The following is a 27091-nucleotide window of genomic DNA, read 5'->3' as shown; positions in this document are numbered from 1 at the left end:
ATCCCAAGCGGACTGATTAACGCCAGAAACTTTATCTTTTTTTTATCCTTATATTCCCATATGCTCCCGGATGACATCGTTAGTTATTTGAAAGAAAAAAAATCAGGAACTCATTCATACTTCTTCATTCCCAAATGATCTTCTACTCTTCATATAATGTGTCTGTAACTTTCAAATAACATCAATCATACGTCTCAAAACTAGTTACTTTAAGATCTGGTTAGTTCCGTTCCCGCTGTGTTCATTCAATGTCACATACATACATACATACACACATATCCATACACACACATATAGAGGAGACGACACATCAAATCACATAGACGCAGAACCACCAGCAACCCATCCACACCCATCATCGACTTTCTACGAAAGAAAGAACAACTACACCTTCAACATTCCACACTGAACACTCGTCGTATTACGCCATCGCAATTTTCTTACGCACCGCACGTCCCCGACGATTTTTATTGAATTCTCTACATTTGCGGACCTTACACAATAAAATTTTGTGAACAGAAAAAAAAAATCAACTTCGTTCATCCACACATTTATTTAACTAGAATTTTTTTTTCAGAGACGTTAACAGCGATGCGCTGTTGCGTACAGGAACAAACAACTCCACAAGTGTTACGACGTAAGGAGTTCAGAAAAAATCCCAATGATAGTGTTACGATTGCAAGAGAAAATCGACGTACGACTATCTATGGTGAGTTCAACCGCTATTGATTGATTTTCGATTTGATCTACTTTAAAGAGCACATTTCTTCCGTCCGTCTACGACGCATCTAGATGCGAATGTGAATGTGGGGGGATATGTGAGTTCATAGTCCTACACTTGCGCATGTTTATTGATTGATCAATTTGATCTACTCTATTGAGCATTTCATTCCATCTATGGGGCGTAGACACAAATATGTATGTCCAAATATGTTAGTTCATAATGTTTCGCTTGAGCATATTTATAAATTAATCAGTTTGATCTACTCTAAAAAGTATTTTATTCCATCTATGGGACCTAAGTGCGAATGTGAACGTATGAATATGTGAGTTCATAGTCCTGCACTTGCGCACGTTTATTGATTGATCAATTTGATCTACTCCACGGAGCATTTCATTCCATCTAAGTCACGTAGGTGCGATGAATGTGTGAATTCGTACATACAAAGAGATCGTATTACGAGGTCCTATGTTTGCTTTTGGTTGCGCTGTTATTCTAGTCGCTAAACCCGTAAAAAGAGCGCCCTTAATGGATGTTTCCCTGGGAATCAAGAATCCTTTGTGTCCTCAGGGATAATGTAGGGATTTTTCGGAGAAAAAGAAAAATTTATCAAAAGTTCATTAATTTTAAAAAATCAATTTGCAGAATAGAATGTTACAGAATTCTTGCCTATGGCTGGTTTGACTAGACTTGACATATTTTTTTCTTTTCTGGATTTTCCAACGATTTTCTGTGAATTGTTGCCTTCTCAGGGTAATATCTATTTATTTTACTATTGTGATATCTTATATTCAGAAAATATTTTTTTTTATTTTATAATTATTTCTAGTACTATTCTTACTACTTTCCTTTGGTAATTATAATTTGTAATATTTTTTATTTTAGTTACATTTTTTTAGTTTTGGTTTTCTAGTTATTCTAGTTACAAGTGTTTATTTATTTATTTATTAGTCAGTATCTATTTATTTTTCCACTATCCTGAAGTATATACAATTTCCTGGAATTGTATCTCCCACTCAGAGATAGATATTGTGAAAATTTAAAAATTTTTGTCAAGTGCGTTGAATTTTGCCCTCAAGTACCACATAAGTGTTTATTTTCACTCATAGGAGAGTAGTTTTCGCCTCAGGCACAACATGTTGTTTGCTGATTCGTTCATGAGTGTTGGTAGTAGCAGTGTTCTGAAAAATACCCCATCTCCATCATTGTGTGGGTCAAGTATCCAGACGAGAATAGTTCCCCGCCATCTCATTGTTTCTTTTTTCTTTTGCATCCTACTTCTCTTTTATTCGCTTGTTCTCTTCCCGTTTCCTTCTTTTCTTTTTCTATACTCTCTCATACGTCTGTCATTCACTGCTTTGTTCTATCTTTCTGGGTATCTTTCATTCACATATCCTCTCGGAGCGTGCTTAGACGTAGCTCGGGGAACAGTTCTCGCACGATACTTGAATAATTTTTCTTTTTTTTGCGCGATTTTGTTATGGTATCTTCTATCCTCACACAATTTTTTTACAACAGTAAATCTGTTATTTAGTTCTAAACTAACTGTGTACCTCTGACTTTTAATTGAACCAACATGAACATATTAGTTTCTTCAAACACTTCCGTATCATCCTGATGGATCGCCAACCGAATTATGGATGACATGTTAACACCAACGCCCAAACATTAGTCTTTTTTATTTGTGAACAGGGCCATGATTCGAAACTATAGAAGATTCTGGACATTTTCTGTCCCATCGTGTCTGTATTTTTGTGTATTTTACAATATTTCGTTTTCAGTATTATATTATTTTTATTTATCTACATTATTTATTTTTAATATTAAATTTTACATTTTTATATATTTTTAATATTTTCTGTCCTACGTTCATCTCTATTATTCCTTTGCCATTTTTTTTTCTGGTTCATTGCGCTTCATTCGATTCCGGAACATGTTTCCTTTTTTTTCTTTTCTAAAATCTTTTTATCTTTTTGTTATACATTCTCTCTATCATTAATAGCTGATCTTCTATTCCTTTTCTTGCTTTCTCAATCTTTTTTCCCGCCTTTAATTCATTCTTTACACCTCTTTTATTGTTTTTCCACGTGTAAAGAGACATGTCCTTGGAGAAGAAGCAGTTTTTCTGTGTCTACGTGGAATGGCCGATTCACTCCGAGTATGTTACACTTTCCGGTCTCTATTTGATGGTCGTAATGTTGTTTTTTTCAGACGGGAACCTTTTCATGATCATTTTACTTGAACTTTCTTTGCTTTTTTGCTTTTTCTTTCTTTTTTTTTTCTTTGCTACCCCTTGAACAGGTTCCTGTAGAATCCGTCCAGTCTCTTAGAAACTTTTTTTTTGTGTGTTGTTTTTCCGATGGTTCTGTTAGTTTTTCTATTGCTTCAGGATGTTCCGGATTGTATAGGTTTAGTTCCCGATCATACTTCCATATTACTATACTACACTTCTTTTTTTCTGGGGATTTTCGACGGAAGTAAAGTGATTCCGGGTATTTCTGCTGTTCTTCGTTGTCCAGTAGTCCTTCTAGGTATAAGCTGTCGAATTCCCTCTCTCTCTCTACCTCATTCCCCTCAACACTGTTCACCTCCTCCACCATCCCTACATGGGGAGAATTGGGTTCTAAACGATTTGATCATCATTGATGTGGGGGGTCGTCCTTTTGTCATCGTCATCCTCATCGTCGTCGTCGTCGGACGACACCGTTATCGGCCGGCTCGGCCCATGTTTATTCGATAGTGCCTCTGTTCGGGACGAGCGTACACGGGCGACACGAACGTTAGTCGTGTCGTTGTGTGTAGGTGTGGACAGGGAAAAACGCCATCACCTTCACCCGTCATTTCGTCGTACCTCCTCCCCATTTCGCATCATCAACCATAGATCGCCATGGTGTGTTTGAGTGGGAAATTGTTACAGTTCTATTCGTTAATTCCATGGATCAAACAAGGTTAGTTGACTTCACAACGTTTTTCGGAAATTTCTAGCGAATTTTTTAAAATTTCTTTACGTCAGAAAATTTTTCCAACACTACCATCTTCATTATTATTATTATTATTACTATTATTATTACTATTATTATTATTATTATTATTATTATTATTATTATTATTATTATTTTTGTTATTATTATTATTATTATTATTATTATTATTATTATTATTATTATTATTATTATTCCATATCTAATGAAATGTGACTGTGACTTATCCGGAAGTAGATCATTTAATCACTACGGTTCTCCATCAAGGTTGTGTAACAGTTCTGGAAAATATTTATGTTTTCTATATTATATGTTTTGTGCTATATGTTTTGTTTATTATATGTTTTCCTACATTTATGTTTTTTTTACGGATATGTCAACGAGGTTTTGGTGAAACTTCATTACTAGCTTAACGTTTCAAAAATTTGGTCTTTTCAAAACCCTGGAAATGTTCTGGAAGAGAAAAAATTACACAGAGATTTCCGTAAAATTATTTCTTACCTACATTTGTAGAATTTCTCCTCAACCCTCATCACGTATCCTCTTTGAATTGAAATTAATAAAATGTGTACCGTAGTCAGAAGCAGTGAAAGTTTGTGTGTGTCTGAGTATTTTTAATTTTTCTTGGGGAAATTTTTTAAACTATATTTTTTTCTCATTCATTCTCTTCATTTTGTTTCCTACTTCTTGGATACAGGACATATTTCCGATATTTTTCGTATGGAATCATAGAATCACAACGCCAACGTAGCGATTCTCGATTGATTCCTCAACAAATTGAATATTCATGATTTTGCGCTCGCTTAGGAGCATTGAGTGGCGTTTAGAACCGAATAGATTGCGTGGGAAAATTATTAGGCGATAGTACTAACTAAATTTTTTTATGAGGAATAATTAGAATATTTCTATACTATATATTCCTTTAATAAGTTCCAAGTTCGACCTTTGAATCTTGGCATCATAGAGTTTGATTGGGTGCTACTTTTTTAGCAGAACCAGGATCAATAGCAATCTTGATTCTGCTTAAAAAGTAGTACACAATCAAATTCCTTTAATAGTTCTTCTTTTACCAGGAAAAGTAGAGCCTAACACCTAGCGAACACAATCGATTTTCCATTAAACCTACACACAGCCGTAGTGCATCCGTTCCTAGTAGATCAAAATAGTGCTAGGAATCAATAGATCAAAGTACCGAAATTTAATGAAAATAAGAGGACCCCGTGGTGCCACCGGCGGTGAAAAAGCTTAGCTATTCACACATAGCAATTTATTTGCGGACAATTAATGGATTTAATTTCGGCGCCTGCTCCTAGAATTACTCGAGGGTCGTTCCGTCAGGTACTGGAATGAAGATCAGTCGCTGTGTGGAATTGATTAATATCGATCGGGGAAGGTGGATATTTTCCCATTTTCCCTGATTCGTTTTGTAAGGTGCACGTAAAAATAAAAGAATAAAGATAAAATGAGTTTGGATTTGATCAGTCCTTCTTGGGATGCGGCAAGACATTCGACCTTCGATTCGAATCGAATTATTCAACCATTTCAATCATTGAATACCGCTTGAACTTGATAAACGTATGCGGAATATTCGATGACTAGCAGTATCCAGTAGATGTTTCAAATTTTGAAAGGTTTTTTGTCCTCATAGCCAAATTCTTTAACCCTGATCTTTGATCCTGGTTCAATTGGGTCCAGAACGATACTGAGACATCGACCGTGCAGATGAACCTCTTTCTGACTGCGCTACATCCGCACCTTTACGTAAAAATACACTTACTAAAATATCGATATCTGTTTCGCTCGTATGAATTTTCAATTGAATTATTCAACCAATCAGTCATTCAAATAATCAATAATTTCAATTATTCAAAATCGTTTGAACTTTATGAACGTGTATGCGTTGATTGATTCCGCTCTTTTTATTGGAATTATACATACAATCAGACATATGTACATTAACAAAACTCACAGATTACGGTATATTACAGACGGAAACCATAGATAGATAGATATCCTTAGTACGATTATCGTTTTCTTTCTTTTTTCTTTTCAGATTGACCCTCCTGAAATCCTGAAAAGGTCAAAACAATTTTGCAAGACTAAGTCGTCATTCTCAATTTCTTTCCAGAACGTTTTTTGGTTTCTGTCTCGAAATTGAGTCACATGGATGATCAGTGAAACATTTAATTTCCGAGGAAAAATGTTTCAAAGAAAGCAAATTTGCCAATTTGCAAATTTCTGAAATTTTAGCCCCTATTCGACTTCTATCCCAATGTTGGTTTAGATGAAACATATACCGTAATCCTTAAGGTTTAATCTGTTGTGTGTTTTTTGTACTTCTTCAGTTTGTACATACGTACAAAACTGAAAGAAAAAACTGAACTGAACCGCTCAATATTAGTGAAAACAGGGATCTGGAGTATTTTTTATTTGTTTTGTTATTTATTTAGATTTCACTTATACCTTGTATCCAATACAATTTATTTCTTCAATATTTTATTATTTATTATTCTTTATTATTATATATTACTGTTCTATATTATTAGTTAATTTATCTCTGTTTTATTCATTTTTTCTAGTATTTTCACTTAGTCTAGTTTTCTCCAGAATATTTTTTCCTTGCCAGAGAAAAAGTACGCTGCTAACGACATATTTTTCGTTGCATGATGTTGACATGACCTTCGATCGCGTGTGGGCGGAGCTACCGCAAGGTCAATGGAAATTGTCTCGACGGAAAAACCCTTTGTGAAATGAATTGAAAATAATTGATTTGTACGGTAGCAAAGGACGAACGTCTACATGTGGTAGTGATTAGTTTTACGAATATAATCTACTACGAAGGGATGAGCGATTGAATGAATGATTGAATGGTCGAATGAACGAATGATTGAATGGTCGAATGAACCAATGGTTGATTGATCGATTGCCTGATTAAATAGTAATAGACTGATGGAAGTTTATATTTGGAAATCTCTCGGGCAACGAACAACGTTCGGCTCAATTTCTACAACTGTGTTAATTGTTTAAATCAATTGAAATTATTACCGTAATCCGGACGGGAGGGTTAGTTTTGAGGGGCGAGGCTTATCCCACTGCAGCTTAAGGGAAAAGAATAAGCGAAAGAAGAAAATATGCGTGTGAAGGCGTGTGTATGTAAAGATGTATACTTATATGTACTTTTACAGCGATAATATTGATTTTTCGTCACGTTTACGCTCAACTTTTTGCGGGACATTTGAATCAGTATTTGTTTTAGTTAAGCTGACCATAGATGGTTACTGTAGGCCGCGACTACCAAAACATTCGTAAAGGTCTTCTTTTTTTAAAATAAAACTGGTCCTATTAAATCAGAGTGGGCATGATTTCCATGATTAAACGTCACAATAAACCACAAATGATCAAAGTTCTCGTGGGATGGACATAAACGTGCCGCAATCGCAAATGCGGCACGATTTTCATGACTACGATTTCAATTGGTTGATTTAAATCCGAAAAAAAAAACAGAAGTAAAATGAAACGACCAACAACTGCAGACGATCCATGTGATTGATGTCAGCAAAACGTAGCAATCCCCGGGCCCCCGGCATTTGTCGTATGTTTGAGGAACAGGCGGAAATGGGCGTGGTCACGTCAATTCTGGATACATTTCATGTTTCACGTCGTCGTCTACATTGGGGCTTATGCGGCCTCGCGGTATGCAAACTGGCTTATCCGAAACGCGAAGAGGAGAGGAGATAAGGCTAGTCCGGATGCCACGCCCATTTCGATAGTTGAAATTTTCAAATCCGAGCTTTGAGACATTTTTACTGTCCTCAGCTCGTGATTCTAAATGATCTACCACTTTTCTATGCTAATCTATTAGTTTTTTCGGTGGATATTTTTTTTGGTTGAACGAGAACTGATCCCCGGTTCTTTCATGTCCATTGCTGTTGTTTCTACTCTCCACAGTGTCATCGCTTTCTCTATTTCTATCTGCTTCCCTATTCTTACTATTGATTTTTTCGCTTTCGTTTCCTCTCTATTCCTGAAATGTTACGTTATCGACTAAACTAAATAATATGCATCAAAGATGGAATGAAAGACTGTATGCAGGAAAATAATAAAAATAAGAGTGTTACTGGAACTGGAGACCATTTATCGCTAATTTTCAGTGTCTCTTGATTACGTTTCCGATAAATAATAAACTTCTAATTTAAATGAAAGAGAAGAACGATTTCCGTCCTCTAGGATTTTTTTTTAAATTAAAGGACGGAAATCCTCGAATCACGGTTTTAATACAACCATTTATTATCAATCAGACTCTATCAACATGTTCTTAGATAGCTGAATACGTAATCTAAGATGTCCTAGCAAAATTTTCAAGGATCAGGAGGACTTATAGGCAGTATAGAAGATACTACAACAAAGTTTTATTAATTAGTTTATGATAAATTATAGTTGTTTGTGTTCCAGTCTCAAAAAAAGCGCAGTGAATGAATTTTGTGTAAAAAATTTTTCCTTGAAGGTTTAAACTTTTTAAAAATACTCTTTATATTATTTTTGCAACCAAGAGAATATTTATTTTGTTTCTTTTAGATTTTTCTACAGAATCTTGGTTTTTTCGATTTTTTTATAACCAAAAAATTGACATCGCATTCCATATGGTTACATTTGAATAATAAAAGCTATTCTATCAAATCCTCTGAAAAATTACTGCCAACAACTCAAATCTGACATCTTTCCTCGAAAGAGAAGATTTCGTTTGCGTTTTTGTCTGAAATTCAAGCTCTCCATTTCGGGATGATATCAATAGGTCTTCGGGGAATAGGGCAGTTTTGATCCATGACACTGCTTTTCCGAGGAACTCAGCTAGACAAATACGAAATGGGGACCATTTGGAGCAGTTCAGCGGGAAACGTTCGTTCTCTATGCATTCATTATCGCTCGCCGACAACAGCAGTAGCGAGTTCGTTGTTTTTCCACTCAGGACCCTCCAGAGTGTTTTCCGTGTGCTCACCTACGTTTCCGCTGCAGTTTAATGAATTTTCGAGAAGATTTTGTAAGAAGTGTACCGAGTTTTCTTATTAGTTAGCATTTTACCGCACTCTTCTCGCACTAATCACTGTCATCCGAACAATCGATTATTGATCTTCTCTTGTTTTTAGTCTGTTCGGTTACAATGCTGTTTATACATGCGAAGCTAGACATTTGCCCTCGTCTGTCCTGCAGAGTCATGGGCGGACAGCTGTTCCCTTGCCGAACCAACGAACAAAAATAGCGCGTAAAACCGACATCATTCGACAATTCCTCCTTTAAAATCAATATATCGATCGGCGACCAGGAAACACTGGAAATTGAGATTATCGCTCTAGAAACTGGCCCTTGACGTGCTTCGATTTAGAAAAATATGAGAATAAAGAATATTTTAATATGCGTATTTCAGAACGAACATTTCTCTTATATGTAGTCTTCGATTCTTCGACCTAATGTTCCCTTCGGGACCCCAATAGTTATGTTGTGACCTCGTTTATCTAGAACCCCAGATAAAAACTCAAGATTAAGCCGCACATTGCATGAGAATAGTATATTTCGGAGTTGACGTGATTAATGAGGTGAAGAGTGTCAGCTACGGCGCTCCTAAATTAGTTCAATTATTTTGAATACCTCAGATTAGCAGTCAATTCCGAAAATCAATATATTGATCGGTCTCCAGTAATCTTATATTTTGTCGCTTTTACTCGTTCGGAGAATTTTCGAATAGTTTTTTTTTTTAATGAAGCGAACAATGGTAAGGTTCATTTTTAAATCTAATGACAGGGAGTATTTTGGCTCTCGTAGTACAAACAAACATGGTTTTGACTGTTGATCCTGAAAATAATGGAAACTTCTCAACTGATTCTGTTTTGGTTTCCACTCATAGTTCATTTCCCCTCTTTTTTTTCTCTGTAAAAAAGAAAGAGGTGAGAATGATCACTTGCATTTTTTTAAACTACACTCTTCTCTTTCTTTCCATCTATCTCCAGAAATTTCTGGAACTTCACCAACGAGAATAAGGAGAGTTAACAAAGCACAAATAATAACGTATTAGCTCTTAGTTGAGGCTATTTCTACAGTATCTCTTTCAAGGAGTAAGCAAATCTACGTTTACAGGTGTTTAAAAATAGCATGACCACCCATCCAGTCGCACGATTCTTATCTGTTTGTCTTTCTTTTTTTTTTCTGTCTTTTTTTTCTGTCAGCACCAAACATCATCAAACGGTTGGGTTGACTTAATCTGGAAAAAACCTTTGTTTCGAAGGAGAAAAAAGCAACATCATAGAAAATGCTAATACATTGATGTAACGCTTTTTTCCATGCACTTTGTTGCCATTTGAAAACTTTGTTTTTCCAGAAAAAAATACTTTTGAAAATCGCTCTTTTTTCCTTGAAAGTGCGAAAAAAAGTATTATACATTGTACGCTATAATACTTTTATCGGATTTAAGTGTCCATTCCTCAACGGATGTGTTTTCTTTGACATTTTTTTCTGGGTCACTCTCTACTTGAAAGCTGGTCCTTAGTGCGCACGATCGCATCCATCCTTTGTCCTCTGCTCATTTATTGCTCAGCAGGTGACTTCAACTTCGACCTTCACGCAAAATTTTAACTCGTAACCCTCTTTCCCCTGGATGGGTTTGGCCGGTTTTGAAGACCAACTATAAATCAGTGTCCTCTAGGGAGCAAACTTTCGGGATTTTCAAAAATTAGCTCCTGTTCTCAAACAAATCACAGTGATATATACATATACTTTAAAGTAATACGCATTAGATTTTATATTACAGTATGGTTTAGCTAAACAATATGTATCAAGTACTATATTAAAATTAATCAAATACTATATTAATTAAGCTTAAATATATTTCAGCTTTAATTTTAAATTTAAACTATATGATAACAACATAACATTTATATGTGCTTGCAAAAACAAAAACCGCTTTCTGATTCCAACAGTTTTTTTTTTTTTTTTTTTTTCCCTGTGCAAATAACCAATACGTTCAGTTTGAACTAATGTTTGTGGTCAGTGCACGTGCATTGCACGTGCAAGTGATCACAGTTATGCCCATTTTGATTTGATGGCTGACTATTGGGTGGTTTTCGCTCTTACATTAAGATCCATGTCTTGTTTTTTTCCCCTTCTAGCAACACTTCACTTCTAAATATGCACTCATCAAATGGAGCGCTCTACTTTTACTCAGAATAGTGGATAAGTACCTCCTCAACCTCAACCACAAATCGCGCACACGAAGATTGTCATAATGGGTGTAGCACACGTTTTGAACGATGATGTTTGACTGTATCCCACGGTCACTTCCCTTGTGAGAAAAACATCACATCGTTCTACCGAACGAACGAATGATGACAACGACCGTTGTTCCAGATTTCTATGGATCTTGTCACACTTCTTTTTTTTCTCGCTAGCCGATACTATCTCCACTTTGTGAACAAAAACAGCAATCGAACAACCGACCGAACACCAGGCGCTTTTCGGTCAGGAATCCACTTGAACATCCACCATGTGGATGAGCCCATAACCTTTTGCAATATGAATATAACCCTTCTCCGTGATAAACCTCAAGTATCATCTACAGTACCCCTATTTCTATCGTATACTCCCCATATATTACTAATGTTAATGGTGTTCTCCCGCTGTTAATACTGGGCACCTTTTTGTAAACTCAAAAAAGTAATGTTGACCCAGTTGAAAGGTCGCACCGCACGAATTGCGTGACCCTATCCGCTTTATTCCTCCACTATGAGCAATCCAAGTCTCTTGGATCATCCTAAGGTGGCTGATTCATTCCCTTACATAATCGGAATCGATTCATTTCGTGATCTGGGGTTCCTATTTATCGGTTCCTGTTATCAATAAATTAATTTTTCCTCGTACTGACGGTCATTTGAATAACTTCCGCGGGTTTTCCAGAATTTTCTCCAATTTTGATCGAAGATTTTGAGTTGATCATTTCAAAAAAAAAACCATGAATACATCCCCAATCTAGCTTATTTCTAATCACGGATAACTTCTAGTTACTGTGATGTTCATAGATAACTGATTTATTCGTAGCGTTCCACAATAAGATACTCCTTCAAACTTCGTGGATTTTTAAACGTTAATTTTTTTGTTGTAATTTATCTACTGTACGACAGGTTTTCCTACCTAATAGGGCAACTCTTCGTTAAAATTATCTCGAAATTCTGGAAAAGACCTCTTTAGGAATTAAAAGTGAGATTTTTTTTTGAAACTCGTAGGATGCCCACTTGAAGATATTTCCTTTGAAAATTACTGATTGAAATTGTTTTATGGTTGATTTTCGGGTTTTTTCGTTTTCATTATTTATAGCGCTAATGCAAAATTAGTGCCGGTTGTACCGTAGTTCTGTCGAGAAATACCGAGTGTAACGTCGAAAAAACGTTATATTCTCCCTTTAATTAAAAATTAATTGAAAAGTTTCATCAAAATTTCCATTGAGCCATCGTTGGCTCGTTGTCCTGTAACCTCAAATTTCACTCTATTTAATCGTCGCGGATCATCGCATACGCCGCCGCCGCGGCGGCGGCAGCGGCGACGTCGATCGTGACCTCGTTCTCGGCAAACGTGAATGAACCGCTTTGTCGCCATCGCAAGCGATTTGTTCGCGATCATATTTGCTGAGCTTGTGTCATTATAACATCGGTGATGGTGAGCTTCGAAATATGATACTCAGAGCGAATCGTCGGGCACGAACGGACGGACGGACACGAACGCGACGACGACGACGGCGGCGGAACGCATAGCAGTCGGTCTCGTTGGTTCGCCGGCACTCACGTACCTGATTCCGTCACGCTTTCGTTGATCTAATCTAATTTATGCGAACGTACGCGCGCGAGTAGCGATCGTATCGCGATGTTTGTGTCACAACGACGTCACATCGGTCAACCTCTACGCTGAGTTGATGAGTGAAATATTTTAGGATCTGCTCGATTTTATGTATTTCCTACGTAGATAGAGACATCTGCAAGAAGTTGTATGAGAGTTAGGATCCTCAACAAATTAAAATTTGTAATTTAAGTTTTCCTTTTTATTTTTTGAATTTTATTTTATTTTTTATCTTATTTAATTGCTAGTCAAATTAATACCACTACTACTTAATACAATAATTATTGATAAATAATATATATTTGATCTTTTTTTGGTAAACAACGCAATTTTTCGAGTCATTTTGTGTTAGCGTACGTTTTGACGCAGTGAAATTGAATTCTAACATAAATAGATAAAATTTATCTATCTGGAAGTCATTCAAAAGCATCTCAACTAAGCTTATTCTGAAATTTTCCAGACATTTTCATCCGGAAAACCGACGACACTTCCTTACGACGAACATATATATTTATGCAATGAATTTCATAGCGCGTTTGTGTATTTGAGAATCGTATGTCGTTGACGACAGTTGTCGTCGGCTAAGCGACATTGCCGATGCCAGCCATCCAACCATCCAGCCAACGTCCCAATCTCCGGAGTCAGTGTCAGCCGGAATCGAACCCGCCGCCCGACCGACGGCTGACTCGCGGCGTGCTATTGGCGCCAAACGCGGCGCGCTTAAATTTCGTCCGACGATGAGTTCAAAAGCAACTCCAGACTGCTTAGGAACTCATTTCAACATCTGCTCATATTCCTTTCTTTACTTCCTTCTTCTTCCTCTCTTCTCTTTCTTTCAAAGACGATTAAAGAGACAGGACAGCTGGATGAACACGAGCATAAAAAAGCAAGGATCTGAATTTTTTCACTTATATTTTTTCTGTACTTTTATGTGTTTTTACATATTTTTTCCTAACCTTTTTCTAACCTTCTCATTTTTTATTTTTATATCTATACATTTTTTAAATCATGTCCACATATTTTCTGCAGCTGAACGTAGGTATCTATGAACCATCATCCTTTTATATTCTTTCCCTTTCCTTCTTTTCACCCTCCTTTTCCTTCTCCTTCCTTTCACCTCTTTTTTTTTCTTTTGAAAACAACCAGGACGTTCTTTGAACACTACACCAGCATCGGTTCGCAGCCACTCCTTCCCCTTCCTTCCTTTCCTCCTCTTTTTCCTTCCCTATCCTTCTTTTCACCTCCTCTTTTCTTTTTCTACATATCTATGAGCTCCACACCAACATCTTTCCATAGTCCTTCGCATTTCTTCCTTTTTCTCGCCTTTTCACTTCCTTTTTAGCATTTTTCCCTGCCAGAAACGCTAACTTTAATGGTGTAATTTCGCATGAGACGTTTGTTTTTTTCTGGACGATTTCTGTCGAAGAAATTGCGAAACGTGGATCGTTGATGGCGCTATTCGATATTCTGTTCGGATTCTGAAGCTGTCCTGGTTGCTTTCAAGAAGGTTTTGCCATTCAGTTCTAAAAGGATTTCTTCCTCTTTTAAAATTTAAAATATAATATCTTTATATCTCTATATTAAAAATATCTGATTTAATAAATTTCAATCACGTAGTCATTCAATCAGATATATTTATCTATTATTATGCTCATATTATCATTTAATCAAATGTATTTAGGACAAAATGAAGGAAAAAGACATTTCGCCTTTTATTTTATTCCAAAACATTTGATTAAACGAGCTTGAATTAATTAATGTGAAATACACTTGATTATTAAATTAATTGTGGAATAAATGTTGGTTACATAGGTATTAGGTCTAACTGGTACTGTAATAGAATACTAATTTTAATAACATAATGACAATTGGGTCCTACATTGATTTTCCAGTGATACTTCCTTGTTCCCGTTGAGAACTTCCGTCAATGTCCACTTTTAATTACCCTAAACCATAGCCTCGGAGGAACTTTTTTTAGAGGATATCTTTCCTCAGAGAATTAGGATCCCTTTCTTCTTAGAGGAAAATTTTCCGGTCCTCCGTGAATCGACATCTTTGAAATCCGTTAAGATGTTGTGATCGTGAGGTGAGATTTTGTTTTCGTGCGGGGCGAGTCCGAGGGTAACGAGGAAGATTAGAGCGGCCGGGAATATGAGAGTGGAACTGACAGAATGCCACATCACCACTGTTCTTGTTATTTCCATTACTTCAACTCTAACTTCTTTTTCTTCTTTGTAAAATATGTACAGGCATTTTATTTTATTTTTTCATCTGCTTCTTATTTATTTCATTGGCTAGGTAAGGTTGATTAATTATTACTTGATTATTGATGATTATTTCTATAATATAAATATTTTTTATCTGCTTCTTATTTATTTCTGTGGCTAGGTAGGGTTGCGGAATTATTTTAGAGTCAAATATCTTTTATCCATGCAAAACGAGAACAAATAGGGGGGAACAAATAAATGAAATAAAATGAGCTTTACGACAAAAATATGAATATAACCTTTTTTTTTCTTGTACAAGTCCACCAAAAGTGAGTCCATACGAGAGCGGAGAATGTTTTTATTCATATATTATTTACTTAAAAAAGCTAACTTTTACTTTCACTTTTACTCACTGTGTACTATAGAATTATACTTTTTTTCAAATTATTAAATAGACTTTGAAATTATAATAATTTTTGCCGCAGTCCTCCTTTCAGACTCTTTTCCTGTAAAAATGAAATAATTCGTTAAAAGCGATTAAAACGTTTTAAAAAAAATGAAATGTAGCAGCTTTTTGTAGGAATTGACCTCTGAAATTCCTATTTTGTACTTGTATTTTATATTTTAATTATTTATATAATCTTAAATCACGTCATTTTTTTCACTTTAAACATTTATTTTATTCATTTTATACTTTTTTCTATTCCAAATTGAAACCCAGCTTCAAGAATTCGAAATTTTTCGAGAATTTTTCTCGAGAAAACTTGAGTTCCTCCATTCTTCTTTCAAATAAATCCACCCCATCTTTCTACAAAAAAAATCTTTTTTCGCTGGAAAAAATTCACGGATTTTTTTCTTTTTGATTTCATCATTCTATAGTTTCTAGGTGTTAGTGGAAAGGAGCGTATTGTTTTTTTTTTCTTTTTTATTTCAAACGATATATTTTCGGGCACTTTATGTATGCTATTGAAACGCGTGAATGTTGTGACGAATATCGGAGCCGTCGTGCATGTGAATCATCCGGACGGTGTGTGTTTTTTTTTCGTCAACATACCCCATAGATTCGACAGCCATATATTGCAATTTTGGACATTTTGCGACCGAAAAAAATCGTATTCGTATCTTCGTACCGTAACTAAGTGAGTTTTCTTCTAGGATATAGTAAGAAGTAATCGAAGATGTCGTTTGGGGATGATCGTGTTGGGACCAACTATTTAATTATACTCAGTAATTAATGAAATATTTTGATAAAGGACCATAATATTATAAAATAAAAAAGGGTATAATACAACAAATTCGCTCATATTCTTTTCGTCTAATTTATTTAGATATTTTTATTGGAAAGAATTTACATGGATGATTTTTTGTGCCCTAATTTCTATAATATTTAGTTATTTTTTGAGTACAATTGTTAATAATTTGTTGGGTCCTATCACGAATATCACGAAACTTCAAAGATATCTTTTCAAGGTTTTCTTATCTCTTTCCTATTTGGATACTTGTTTATTTACTTCAACACTACTTTACTAATTACTTAGAGGTGACAAGCTATTGAGATGAAAGAAATCGAAATATTTTATTTTTTTCCCGTTTCATTATTCTTATAATACTTCACTGTTTATTGATCGGAGTAATTGAGTTATTGATTCGTTCACTTTGTTCTGGGTGCCTGCACATCCCGCGATACATCCTGGGTTTTTTTTTTCTAGTCTTTATGCGAAGTTGAGAACGTTCACTGATTCACTGTAGATGATAAATGACCTCTGCCTACGAAATTGCTGCGTATCACCAGTCGATGCGCATTTTTCTTGTGAATTTTTGGGATGGTAGTCTTGCGATGTCGGTGGTATCGCTCGTTCTTAATGTTTTTCATCATCTGTCCGCATCCGCTGCAAAACTTTGAGAAGAACGTATTTTTTTCTCGCTTCTGGTTCTCGTCCCATGTTTTTTTTTCCTCCTTGAAACTCGTCCACTCTCAATGAAATGCAACGTTCTTACTGAGTCGAACTGGGATTGTCTGGTTCTCTTTGTGTACCTCTCATTTTTTTCCCCCGGAAAAAAAGGCTACGAGATTTCTGTGCATTTTCTTCCGAACACCATCTATCCCCGTCCCTTGAGCAAAATTGAGGACTTGAGCAAAATTTCGTAGTTAGAGCACATTTGAGCTCTGGCTAAATAGTGATCCTTTAAAAGATTCCATTTCATGGGACAATAAAACATTAATTGAGTTTTAAGCGATGAAATGATGCGGATTAGGGATTTACCGATGGGTTTCTTGGGAAGTGTTTGGGAGGATCGCAATAAGGGTTACATTTCAGGAAAGTATACAGTAGAAAATAGGGTTTACACCCATATAATTACGGTAATATCGTAGAACAACCATTTTAATGTGGAACTTTTGGTCAGAATAAGCTTAAACGGGCTTTCAGTGTTTCTGATTCGTTTTCAAATAAATAAATAAAGAAATAAGTCAGTAAAAAATGCTTTATTTTTTGTTTTTAATTCCGCTGTCGTTACCATTATTAATTATTATTTAATAGTACCCTTTATTATCTATTTTTTTCATTTTGGTTTGATTATTTTCTTCAAATTCGAAGCAAATAGTAAAAATTATTGAATTATTTCGGAATCTGGATTGTGTACCTCCCGTTTAAACCGTTTGAAGTGCAGAAGAGAAAAATAGTTAGTAAAATTAGGATGCGCCTAACTTTTCCTTATTTTCCTTTTTCAAGGATCCTTCGAGGATTGTTCCCTATATTTCATTGTTGTTTTTCTTTTCTTTTCACATTTTTTTGCCGTCTCGCAAACTTGCGCATCAATTAGTAACTCAATCAATTAATCAATTAATCATAATCAATTAGTAATTAGTCCAGCATTTGCCAATCAATCAATTCTCTTTCGACAAATTGGGGTCCTCTTTCAGATGGCTCGTTCGCAATATTTTTGGTTTTTTATTCAACTGGCGTTATGTAAGCGAGCTATTGACTCGGTAACTACATTCCTAACTTGGATTTTCCTAACTAAGGTGAATAGATTTGTTGAAAAGAGTTTTTAATGCTTTTTACGGTCTTTGTCTAGATTTTTTCCCGAAATTTCACACGATAGAGCGATTCTGCGTGAATTATCAGACATTATTTTTTTATGTGTAGCTAATTTTAACTTATATAGCAAATTCATGGCTAAAATATAGCTTTATTAGTTATAACTCACTATTATCACTCTTACTTCCTCTTAACATTTTTTTCTCCCTTTATTTATTCGTTTATCCCTCTTATTTATTTATTTGCTCATCTATCTAGCGATGTTTGCTATGCATCCCACCATTTACTAATTACTAAAGCCTCCATTTGTCAATATAATATTTAATTATGGATTTTTACAGATATTCAGTGCCGCATCCAGAAGATTCTGTAGAACTAGAACGATTAGATTAGAAAAAGAAATGATTAAAAAAGAAAAACGAATTAATAAAATCAAAGGAAAAGGAAAATGAAATTATGCGCCTATGTGCTTTCGTTCTCTGGATTCTGTAGAACGTGGAACGTTGGATCTTTCCTAACTGAAATGTGCGTTTAAAGAGGATTGGAAAAGGGCAAAATGAACGCTCTTCCCATCAGTTCCTGAATTTTGATCCTCTGAGGGGAGAGTTTATTCCCTGAACTTATAAAAACATGATTCTAATAGTTTGTAGTTTGCAAACCACGACTAAAAGCTTCACCACCCGCATTCGTATCATAACGCACAGCGATCGATAGTTAGGGAAACTCACAAAATCGATTGGATATTCCCCATGTTCGACTCTCTTTGGATCATGACATGTTGGATACGTAGATATGAATAAATATGAATAAAATGAATATGAATCATAATATAAATGAAAAATGAAGAAATAAATGAGTGAATATGAATAATAACATAAATGTATAAATATGAATAAATATTAATACCAATCTTGGCTACACTTCGAGCTAATCGATATAAAGCTGGGAATGGACATTGTCACAAAAAGCTGTAAATCTCATTTTCCATCACATTTTAGTATTACTATATAGGCAGCTGTTTCCTAACTCTTACAAGAGTTAAAAAAATCCCAGTAGTTTGGATTAGTCCTACGAAACTTGTGGACAACGTCAGTAACACTAGACACTAGCTGGAAAGTAACTTAGCACTAGAACGTTCCACCGTAGCTGGGTTCTACAGACGTTGTTGGAATGTTTTGGGCATTTTCAATGAATATATTAATAACAAATAATAACAAAAATTTGTAAGAAAAAATGGAATTCATTCGCACCGATTTTTCGCAATTTTCTACAATTTTCTTTCCATTTTTATTGATCGGATCGGCAACGTTTTGCGCGTATCTATCATTATGAATACCGTGTATCCGGGGGTTTTGAATCAGAATCAAGCAATAAACGTCCGCTCTGCTTTGCTTCGCTTACTGCTTACTTCACTTGTTATTGCTGTATGCACCGGTTGAAACCGAACAGCAACAGCAGCAACAGAAACGATAGAAACGGGAGCAAGGCAGCAGTTTCCTGCTATTACACTCTCACACACATTGATGAGAACAAAGCGTCAATAGCGACAATTTTCGTGAATGTCGCGGGTTGCGGTTTCAGCCGTGCCGACGTTCTCTACATTGACATACGAACGGTCGGTGTTTCCAGCTGTTCCTCCCTACCTCAGTGCGATATGGAGGAGCCGGACCCTCCTCAGGTGAAGGTAAAGGGGGTCTAGCTGGGATGGGGAGTAGCTCTAGTAAGATGAGGATCCCTTCACCAACCACCCAAAAATGAACTGGGCCCCTTCCGCAACCGTTCAAGAGTGAAAAGGGTCCCATCGCCAACCGTCCAAAGGTGGAGCGGGTCCCATCGCCAAGCCACCAAAAGCGAAAGGGTCCCAAGCGCCGGCTCCAAGTATCGCATGTATACCTCAGAATGAGGTGCACCCCTCTCAATTTCTCATCATTTCCTCTTTTCCTTCTCTTCCTCTTTTATTTCCTTCCTATTTTGTCCATATTTCATTTTTCATATGGTAAGACTTCAACAATTTTTATATCTAAATAACTAATAATATGATTTAAATAACTTATATTTACATTCAAATAACTAGTAAAATGATTTAAATAGCTAATAATAATCTATAATTTGATTTATATGATAAATTAATTGATAAAAACTAGATCAAAATTGACATAAATTGGCCTCTAAACATTTTTTTCAGTTCAATTTCATTTTATTCGTTTCTCTTTTTTTTTAGAGCTCTTCTTACTGAATCTGCTTGATCTCTGGCACCTCCTAATATTCGCTTGAGGCTTTTTTCTTCATCCCTTTTCTCTTCTTTTTTTTCTGATGCACCTTCGCCTCCGTTCCTATTTAATCATCTCTCAGCTCATCATCTTTTTTTCGCTTACGTATCCAACTTGTCTCGTTTCCGTTTTGATGCTGAATGCAGAAATTTCGCGAAAACACTGTAAAATCGCATAAAATAGTCATAGTTTTCGTTAATCGCTTCCTCCTTTTCTGTTGACGGGATTTACATTTCTTTCTTTTCTTTTCTTCTCTCTTTTTTCTTTTTTCTATCTGTTCTCATTTCATCGAGCTTTCTATAACATGCACTCATGGATATCATTTGAGAAATTGCTAGAAATTACGGAAAATGGCGGAGTTTAAGTTTTTGTTCGTTTTTGATTTCATTCTTTCCTCACGTTTCTCATTATCCTCATTTCTTATCCATTTCATATTATTTGTCATCTTTCTATCTGTGATCTTTAAGTAGAATTCTAACAGTGTTAATCTACTCTTCTAGTTCTTATCATCTTCGAATTCTCATTCTCTTTTTTCTTCCTCCTCTAAAATTTTTGCTTCGTTCAAAATCTGCACAACTGCCAATAAAGTCAATGTTACATATGTACTACAGGCTCATAAGTCCTACCGTATTTTGAGAAATTTGAACATCTCCTTGGCAATAACCGTTGTTTTTTCATTCCTTTTACTTTTACTCTTCTTTTTTTCTTGACTTTTCCTCCTAACTGATCACTTTCTTTGTCTTTGTTATCATAATAATTGACTCAAATCAAATCAAAAATTGGGTCGAATCAGTCGGATCATCCTTTCTTATTCTTCCTTTCATTTCCAGCCTACACATCTTTTCCTTTCTTCATTTGTCGTCCTCGTTTCCTCTACTCTCTCTCTCTCTCTCTCTCTCTCTCTTTCTCACTCCTTTATCTTTACATACATTCATAATTCTGCTATTTTCTCAACATTTCTCGGAATAATTCTTCGTTTTCTTCTCCTCATTCGTTGTATTCGTTGAATTAGTGAGCTTGTTCTGCGTCGCTGTGCACCACTTTTTTTTTCTTTGCGAAGCAAATATTTTTCGCGCTTGTTCTTCGCTGTGACAAATTATTCTCTGGAATATGAAGCATGAATCCTTTGTGTAGCGCCTGTGGTCGTTGTATCGTTTCATTTCTTACAATTTTCTCTCCTGATGTTCGTTTCACTTCTAGTGTTCTCTCATTCTTAAACACACTCTTAGAATTTTTTACATACCACATATGTTACTCTGCGACGTCAATGAGTGTAACTATGATTTTTCGTATTTTTCTGGATTTTTCCTCATCCTATTCTGAGAGGAAATCGAGAATTTTACAGTGGGAGCTGAAAGTAATAACAGTCGCAAAATTTCATCTTATCTTGAAGAAAGTTTGAAAAATGATGACGGAGGAAAAAAGAAATATGAAATGGACAAAGAAAAGAAATAAATCGACGAGGAAAAAATGAATGAACCTTTTAAAAATAAATAATTTTGGAGTAATAATAGCATTACTTTTTTTTACAAATTTCCATCCATTCTGCTGCTTTAAAAATCCTGAACTCCACAAATTATCCTGAATTATTGTAGATTCCTTTTCTTTTTCGGTGCTCCGCTACTACCTCGTTTTTCTTCATTTTCATTATTTCTCCATGGTAACTTTTCCTCCGGATATGATATGTTGTTCAGTATTTTTTTCCTGAAATACATTTCTAATTTTCCAGCCTGAGTAAGTTCCACTAATTAATTAACTAAGTAAAAAAGAAAAAATTTCCATGAAATCCCATTTTCTTCACTTTTTCTTTCTAGAGGACTTTTTTTGTTCTTTCTCCATGCTACTCGTCATCACTTCTCCTCATTACCTCGTCTGGAAGCCATCCATCTTCCACCATCCTCTATACTTTTACCTCTTTATCTTCTCGCATTGAGAAATGTTTCTCATTTTTAGCGAGACAAGGCGTAATAAACCGTTCTAAAATGAAGTTTCCGATTTTACTCCTAGCTTTTGATTTTTTTCAAATATAGTGCGAAAGTTCGACTTTCCTTGAATCTTGGCATAGAGATTGCAACTTGTTGATAGTCGAATTTAAGCAACAGCCAAGATTGTTAACAAAATGTATTACGGCAAACGTTTCGGCGTTGTCTCCTTCGTCAGAGCCTGGAAAGTAAGAACATTTGCAATATATCCTCTCAAATGCCTCATCCAGAACAAGTCATCATCCCCTAGGATACTACAGTCGGGAAAAAAAACCAAAAAAGCCCAAATCGTTGTGCCTACCTTAGTAGCCGCGTTGCCGTGATGTTAGCGGATATCCGCGTGGTGCTATCGCTCCCCTGATACTAATTAGGATGCGACCCGCATATGACCCCGTAGATCAAACCCGCAAAGGTCTTGATACAGAGCCAGCTCGTTGGTCACGGCTAAGCACTCTTCCTTTCTATTCATTTTTGGACCTTTTGCATTTATCCAAAACGCTTCTAAAGTTCTGCGAGCTATAATTTCGGGTTCGTACGATAGAATTGTGACTGCTACGCAGAAAGGAACGTTTTCATGACATTGTCTGCGGTGAACTCCGAGGGGAGTTGCTGCATTCGATTGTTTCATCCCTCTTAGATGTTCTTTAATGCGAATACAAAGGGGACGCCCTGTTTCGCCAATGTATTGGTCCCCACATGTTTTGCACGAAAATAGATAGACTACACCAGAGACCATGCAGTCCCCTTCCTTCCCGAATGGGCATATTACACAGTCTGGAGTGAGACAGAAGCGGTCGTACATTCTGTTTCGAACTAGTTGTTTTTTGAGATTTGTTGGAGGTATTTCCACAACTCTCACTTGGTCCTCGAGACCGCATTTCACCAGACTAGCCCGTATAGCTTTACTCAGGTCGTCGGTTATGAAGGGCAGGCAGAAATTGATCTTATTCGACTCAACCCTTGTGGCATATTCTTGCTGCGCACCAAGATCTGGCGACAACGCCGAAACGTTAGCCGTAATAAATTTTGTTAACAATCTTGGCTGTTTTTTAAACATATTTTTTCTAATAGACAATCTCTTCAAATTTTATCTAAAATTTGTTTATTAATTACTACGATGTTCTAGAAAATCATTCTCTTCATATCTCTTAAAACTACCGCAATATCTCTTTGATCTTCGTTAAATTAGTTACATATTATCATTAAAGCTGATTAACTATTATTCAAAATTTTTATTTGAATTTAATTATTTTAGTTTAATTTATTTTATTTTTTTTTTGTTCTTAATTGGTAAGTGAGAACTTGTGAATTAAATTTGTTTTACTCGGATTCTTATCTGAGCCAAGTCATCGGCTACATCAACAACAACATCTTGTTTGCAAATATCTTTTTTTATTATTGTTTATTATAGTCTAATGATTTTATTTAGTTTTAATTTCAATCAATTTAATTTTAGGAGGTATTTCCTGCACGATTTTAATTAGGCCGAGGTATACTAAGAAATCCTTGAGAATATAGGATGTGCACGCTTACGAAATTCCCATATACCGTGTATGGATACCGTATCGGCTAGAATATAGTAGCTATAGCTACTTGTACCGTAACTTCTTCGCATGCCGAAAGTCGTTATAGTTCACAAGGAACGTTCCCAATCTTTCGGCTACGACAATGGCCTTGCGTTAGATAGGAGTTTTTCCTCGACTACCTTAAAGAGTTTGCCGCCCCGTGTATGAGACCTTTCGGCAGCTAACCTTGGATGGTTTGGTATCTCCATTCCGCTGGGAAGGAGGCAAGAAGGGAGTTGAAAATTTAAAATATGTCTCCAGAAAATCCCAGAAATTATTTGCGACACTTTACAGCCGCTTTCTCTAAACGATTCCTCGAAAATGACCCTTTTTGTACTGTAACAAGTCCCACTTTCCCATCATTTTTTGTAGGTGAAAAAAAAACAGTTTCTCTATGCATTTGCGTTTCCATGAATTGTATATGTAGCGATCGATTATTGATTGTCCCATTGAAAAATTCAATACGTCTTCATTTCAGGCGACCAAATCTTCTCAAAACAATCACGACATGAATCACATCGTGACATGAATCATAACGGTGGGTTTCTTGGAAAAATTTCCATTGCAAGCTCTTTTCTCTTAAATTCATTTTTCGTCATAGAAAATACGTTTAGTATAATAAACAGTTGCACATTAACAGATTTTCAGTTGATAAATCGATTTCGTCCTTTTTGGGCTGGATGGATATAGATTTTTACAGTTTTTGTTGAGAATGCTGTGATATTGTGTTGTGCGCGCCAGACAACTAAATATCCCAGAAGTGACGGGAATTACTAAAATTCAAAAACTTTGCATTGAAACTTTTATTCAATTAGTTTTGGAATGTTCGCTGTCGGTTGGTGTATGGAACCATTTTGTTAAGTTATTTATTTTTTAGAACTTGTTTATGTTATCGTTTCATATCAGTGGCTTGGATTTTTTTAATTTCCTCATACTAAAAAATACTTTATCTTCTAACTTGAATCTGATATTCGTAAAAACTGATTTCTTACTTCAAAGGCAGCAAAATTGACGATGCCTGGATCTCTTTGGGACACGATTGGCCGCTGAAAAACGGCGCGAGAAACGGCCTGCCTGAACAAATTTTCCTACGGGACCCCTTATGACGTGCACGCGTCTGCGAAAGAAAGGATGATAATTAGTGGCTTATTCGAATAAGAGTATTGTGTAGGTTGCTGAGGGAAACGAATTGTATACAGAGGCGTCGTTAAAAGCTGGCTCGTTGGGAAATTCGTGCAGGAAGGCCGTTTCCCACGACTGTTTTTCTCCACGATTAGAGCTAATTCAGAGTAAACACGCTCATACTCGTCATCTACATCTCGAACCTTATCTTTCCTGGAAAGATCCAGACTTCGTGATGTACTTACTTTAAATTCTCATGTTCTCAATAATATTGTGCTGGACGTGTCCACCCAACAGCTCTATATTAAGGGAAGTATAAGTTTCTTAATTGCACTAATTTCAAATTACTCGGACAAGCCACGCCCTCACTTCTCTCCTCCACTCTTCTTTAATGTTTCTCTTCTCATGAGAAACATTAAAGAAAAATATCCTTCAGTGATATTCCGTGTGAAAAATATTTTTTAATGTTTTTCGACTAAATTTTATTATTTTTACTTCCCATTCACAAATGTCCAAAATTTCTTAGAAATTGAATCCTGCCACTCTTCCAGAAAATTTTTGAAATCCAATTTGTTCGTCGAAAAAAGGATACCTGCATCAGCCAAGAAAGCTCTTTTATTGTATTATATCTTCCAACAATGTTACTGCTATTAAATTATTTTTGGATCCGCAAATTATCGCCCACAGAAATTTTCTTTACGAAAAAAAAACCTAGCATAGCTGATTCTTCAAAGATCCAATTGTTGAAATTTTGAAATGGTAGGCGCGTAAAAAATCCTTAATTCGTAATTTTAGACAAGGTTTAGAACCAGGAAATTTGTGGAAGTCATACCGATCTTTGACAAATGAGTAATAGTAAATAAATATATAAGTAAATAAGCAAGATATTCAGAGATGTGCTACAGGTCCTAGATTTCGTGAGAGATCTGACGTTCTCTGGGAAAGAAAAAATCATTTTTCAAATTTCTAGCGTTCTCACTGCTGATAGCTCCACTAAGAGGAACGTGGAGGGCATGTAAAGTATAGTCTTGGATTAGCACTGGATCTAGCCGGTCTGATCCTTTAAAAAATTTCAGAAATTGTAGAAATATAGTCTTTGGATGCGGTTAATGATGCAACGTTGCGACCTCTTCCTATGGAATTTTGATTTTAATGAAAAACTTCAATTTCTGATGCTTCCAATTCAAGCTGCAGAACTCGTCCTCCGAAGTCTGCTTTTGGCTTTTTTATGGGTTTTTTTGTTAATCTAAATTTCCATAAAATAATGTTTTTGATGCTTTTTGATGTGTTTTGTTAGTTAAAATGTCATGAGTTAGGATTTAGGAGGAATCATGTTCCTACTTTTTCTTCCGAAATCCGAGCGCAAAATTGTGATCTACTGGATAATTTTCAACGAATACGAGTGATGGCGAAAGATATCAAAGATTAGTTTGGTTTTTTGACGAATTTTCCAGAAAGATAAGAAATGACTAAGCTATGTTGATATGACATTTCAAACTCACTTACCATTGAAATTTTAAAGCAAAAATTCTATCGCTCGTATCCGAAATTTTGCCTTTACCTGGAAAACTCGTCCAAAGTTCGGAGTGAACGAGGAAGAAGTTGTGCAAACAGTTCCATATTTGCATTGTCTGCTTGGAATTTGGACGCTTTTTCTTCCCAAAGAAAAAATAGAATTTGTTTCGATTTCTTAGGAAATTTTTGAGTATTTCCAAAAGTTTTACAATGCAGCGGGGATCATTTTTCGTCGGGAAATTTATGAGATTTTCCAAAAATTCATTGATTATAAGCGTATCGCGTACCCTAATTGAGTAGTCCATGACCTCCACCGTATAAACCCCATAGGAATCCACAATTCAGCTATGTATTTTTATTTGTGGTTGTGATCGTCCGTGAAGGACACACACACACACATCGTCCCATCATCGTCAAGAATCGTCATCGTTTCCAGCGAACGTTTCTGACCTTAGCCGTCCATCCGTCCGTCCGTGCATTCGTCCGTCCAACTGCCCGTACACACATATATTTCGAACCGTAATCGTCATCAATAATTTCCAATAATGATCCGTCATCCGTCGCTCCGAACGCTTCGACGCAGAGTTGGAGCGTACGCGCGCCGCTCGAAGTGGAACGAGTTCCGCCGCGCTCGACTCGACTGATTTATGACCATGATCGATGAGATTTCCTTTTATTCATATCGAATTTTATGAGTTCATGGGAAATACTAAGAGGTTATGAGGTTCTCGAGAAGGACTCAGGAATTAGAGGGATGCACGAAATAGTTATGTAGGGGTCTAGAAGGAGGTTAAGAGGTTGCGGTGGCTCATG

At 35.9% G+C, this 27091-nt stretch overlaps 1 protein-coding gene across 3 annotated transcripts in view; it reads left to right on the top strand.

The window, feature by feature from the left end:
* Positions 1 to 27091, top strand: part of RB195_012054 (uncharacterized protein) — a gene marked incomplete at both ends in the record, with an annotated part of 91703 nt that overhangs the window by 12893 nt on the left and 51719 nt on the right. For all 3 annotated transcript variants that reach the window (XM_064193733.1, XM_064193732.1, XM_064193731.1), the window contains 2 exons: positions 578 to 709; positions 24120 to 24179. In XM_064193733.1, the coding sequence (XP_064051314.1) occupies positions 578 to 709; positions 24120 to 24179 (192 nt within the window). The remainder of the gene's footprint in view (positions 1 to 577; positions 710 to 24119; positions 24180 to 27091) is intronic.

This window comes from Necator americanus, chromosome III (assembly GCF_031761385.1).
Source record: "Necator americanus strain Aroian chromosome III, whole genome shotgun sequence".
Classification (NCBI taxonomy): domain Eukaryota; kingdom Metazoa; phylum Nematoda; class Chromadorea; order Rhabditida; family Ancylostomatidae; genus Necator; species Necator americanus.
Note: the sequence above shows the minus strand (reverse complement) of the source record. Positions and strands in the feature narration are given on the sequence as shown.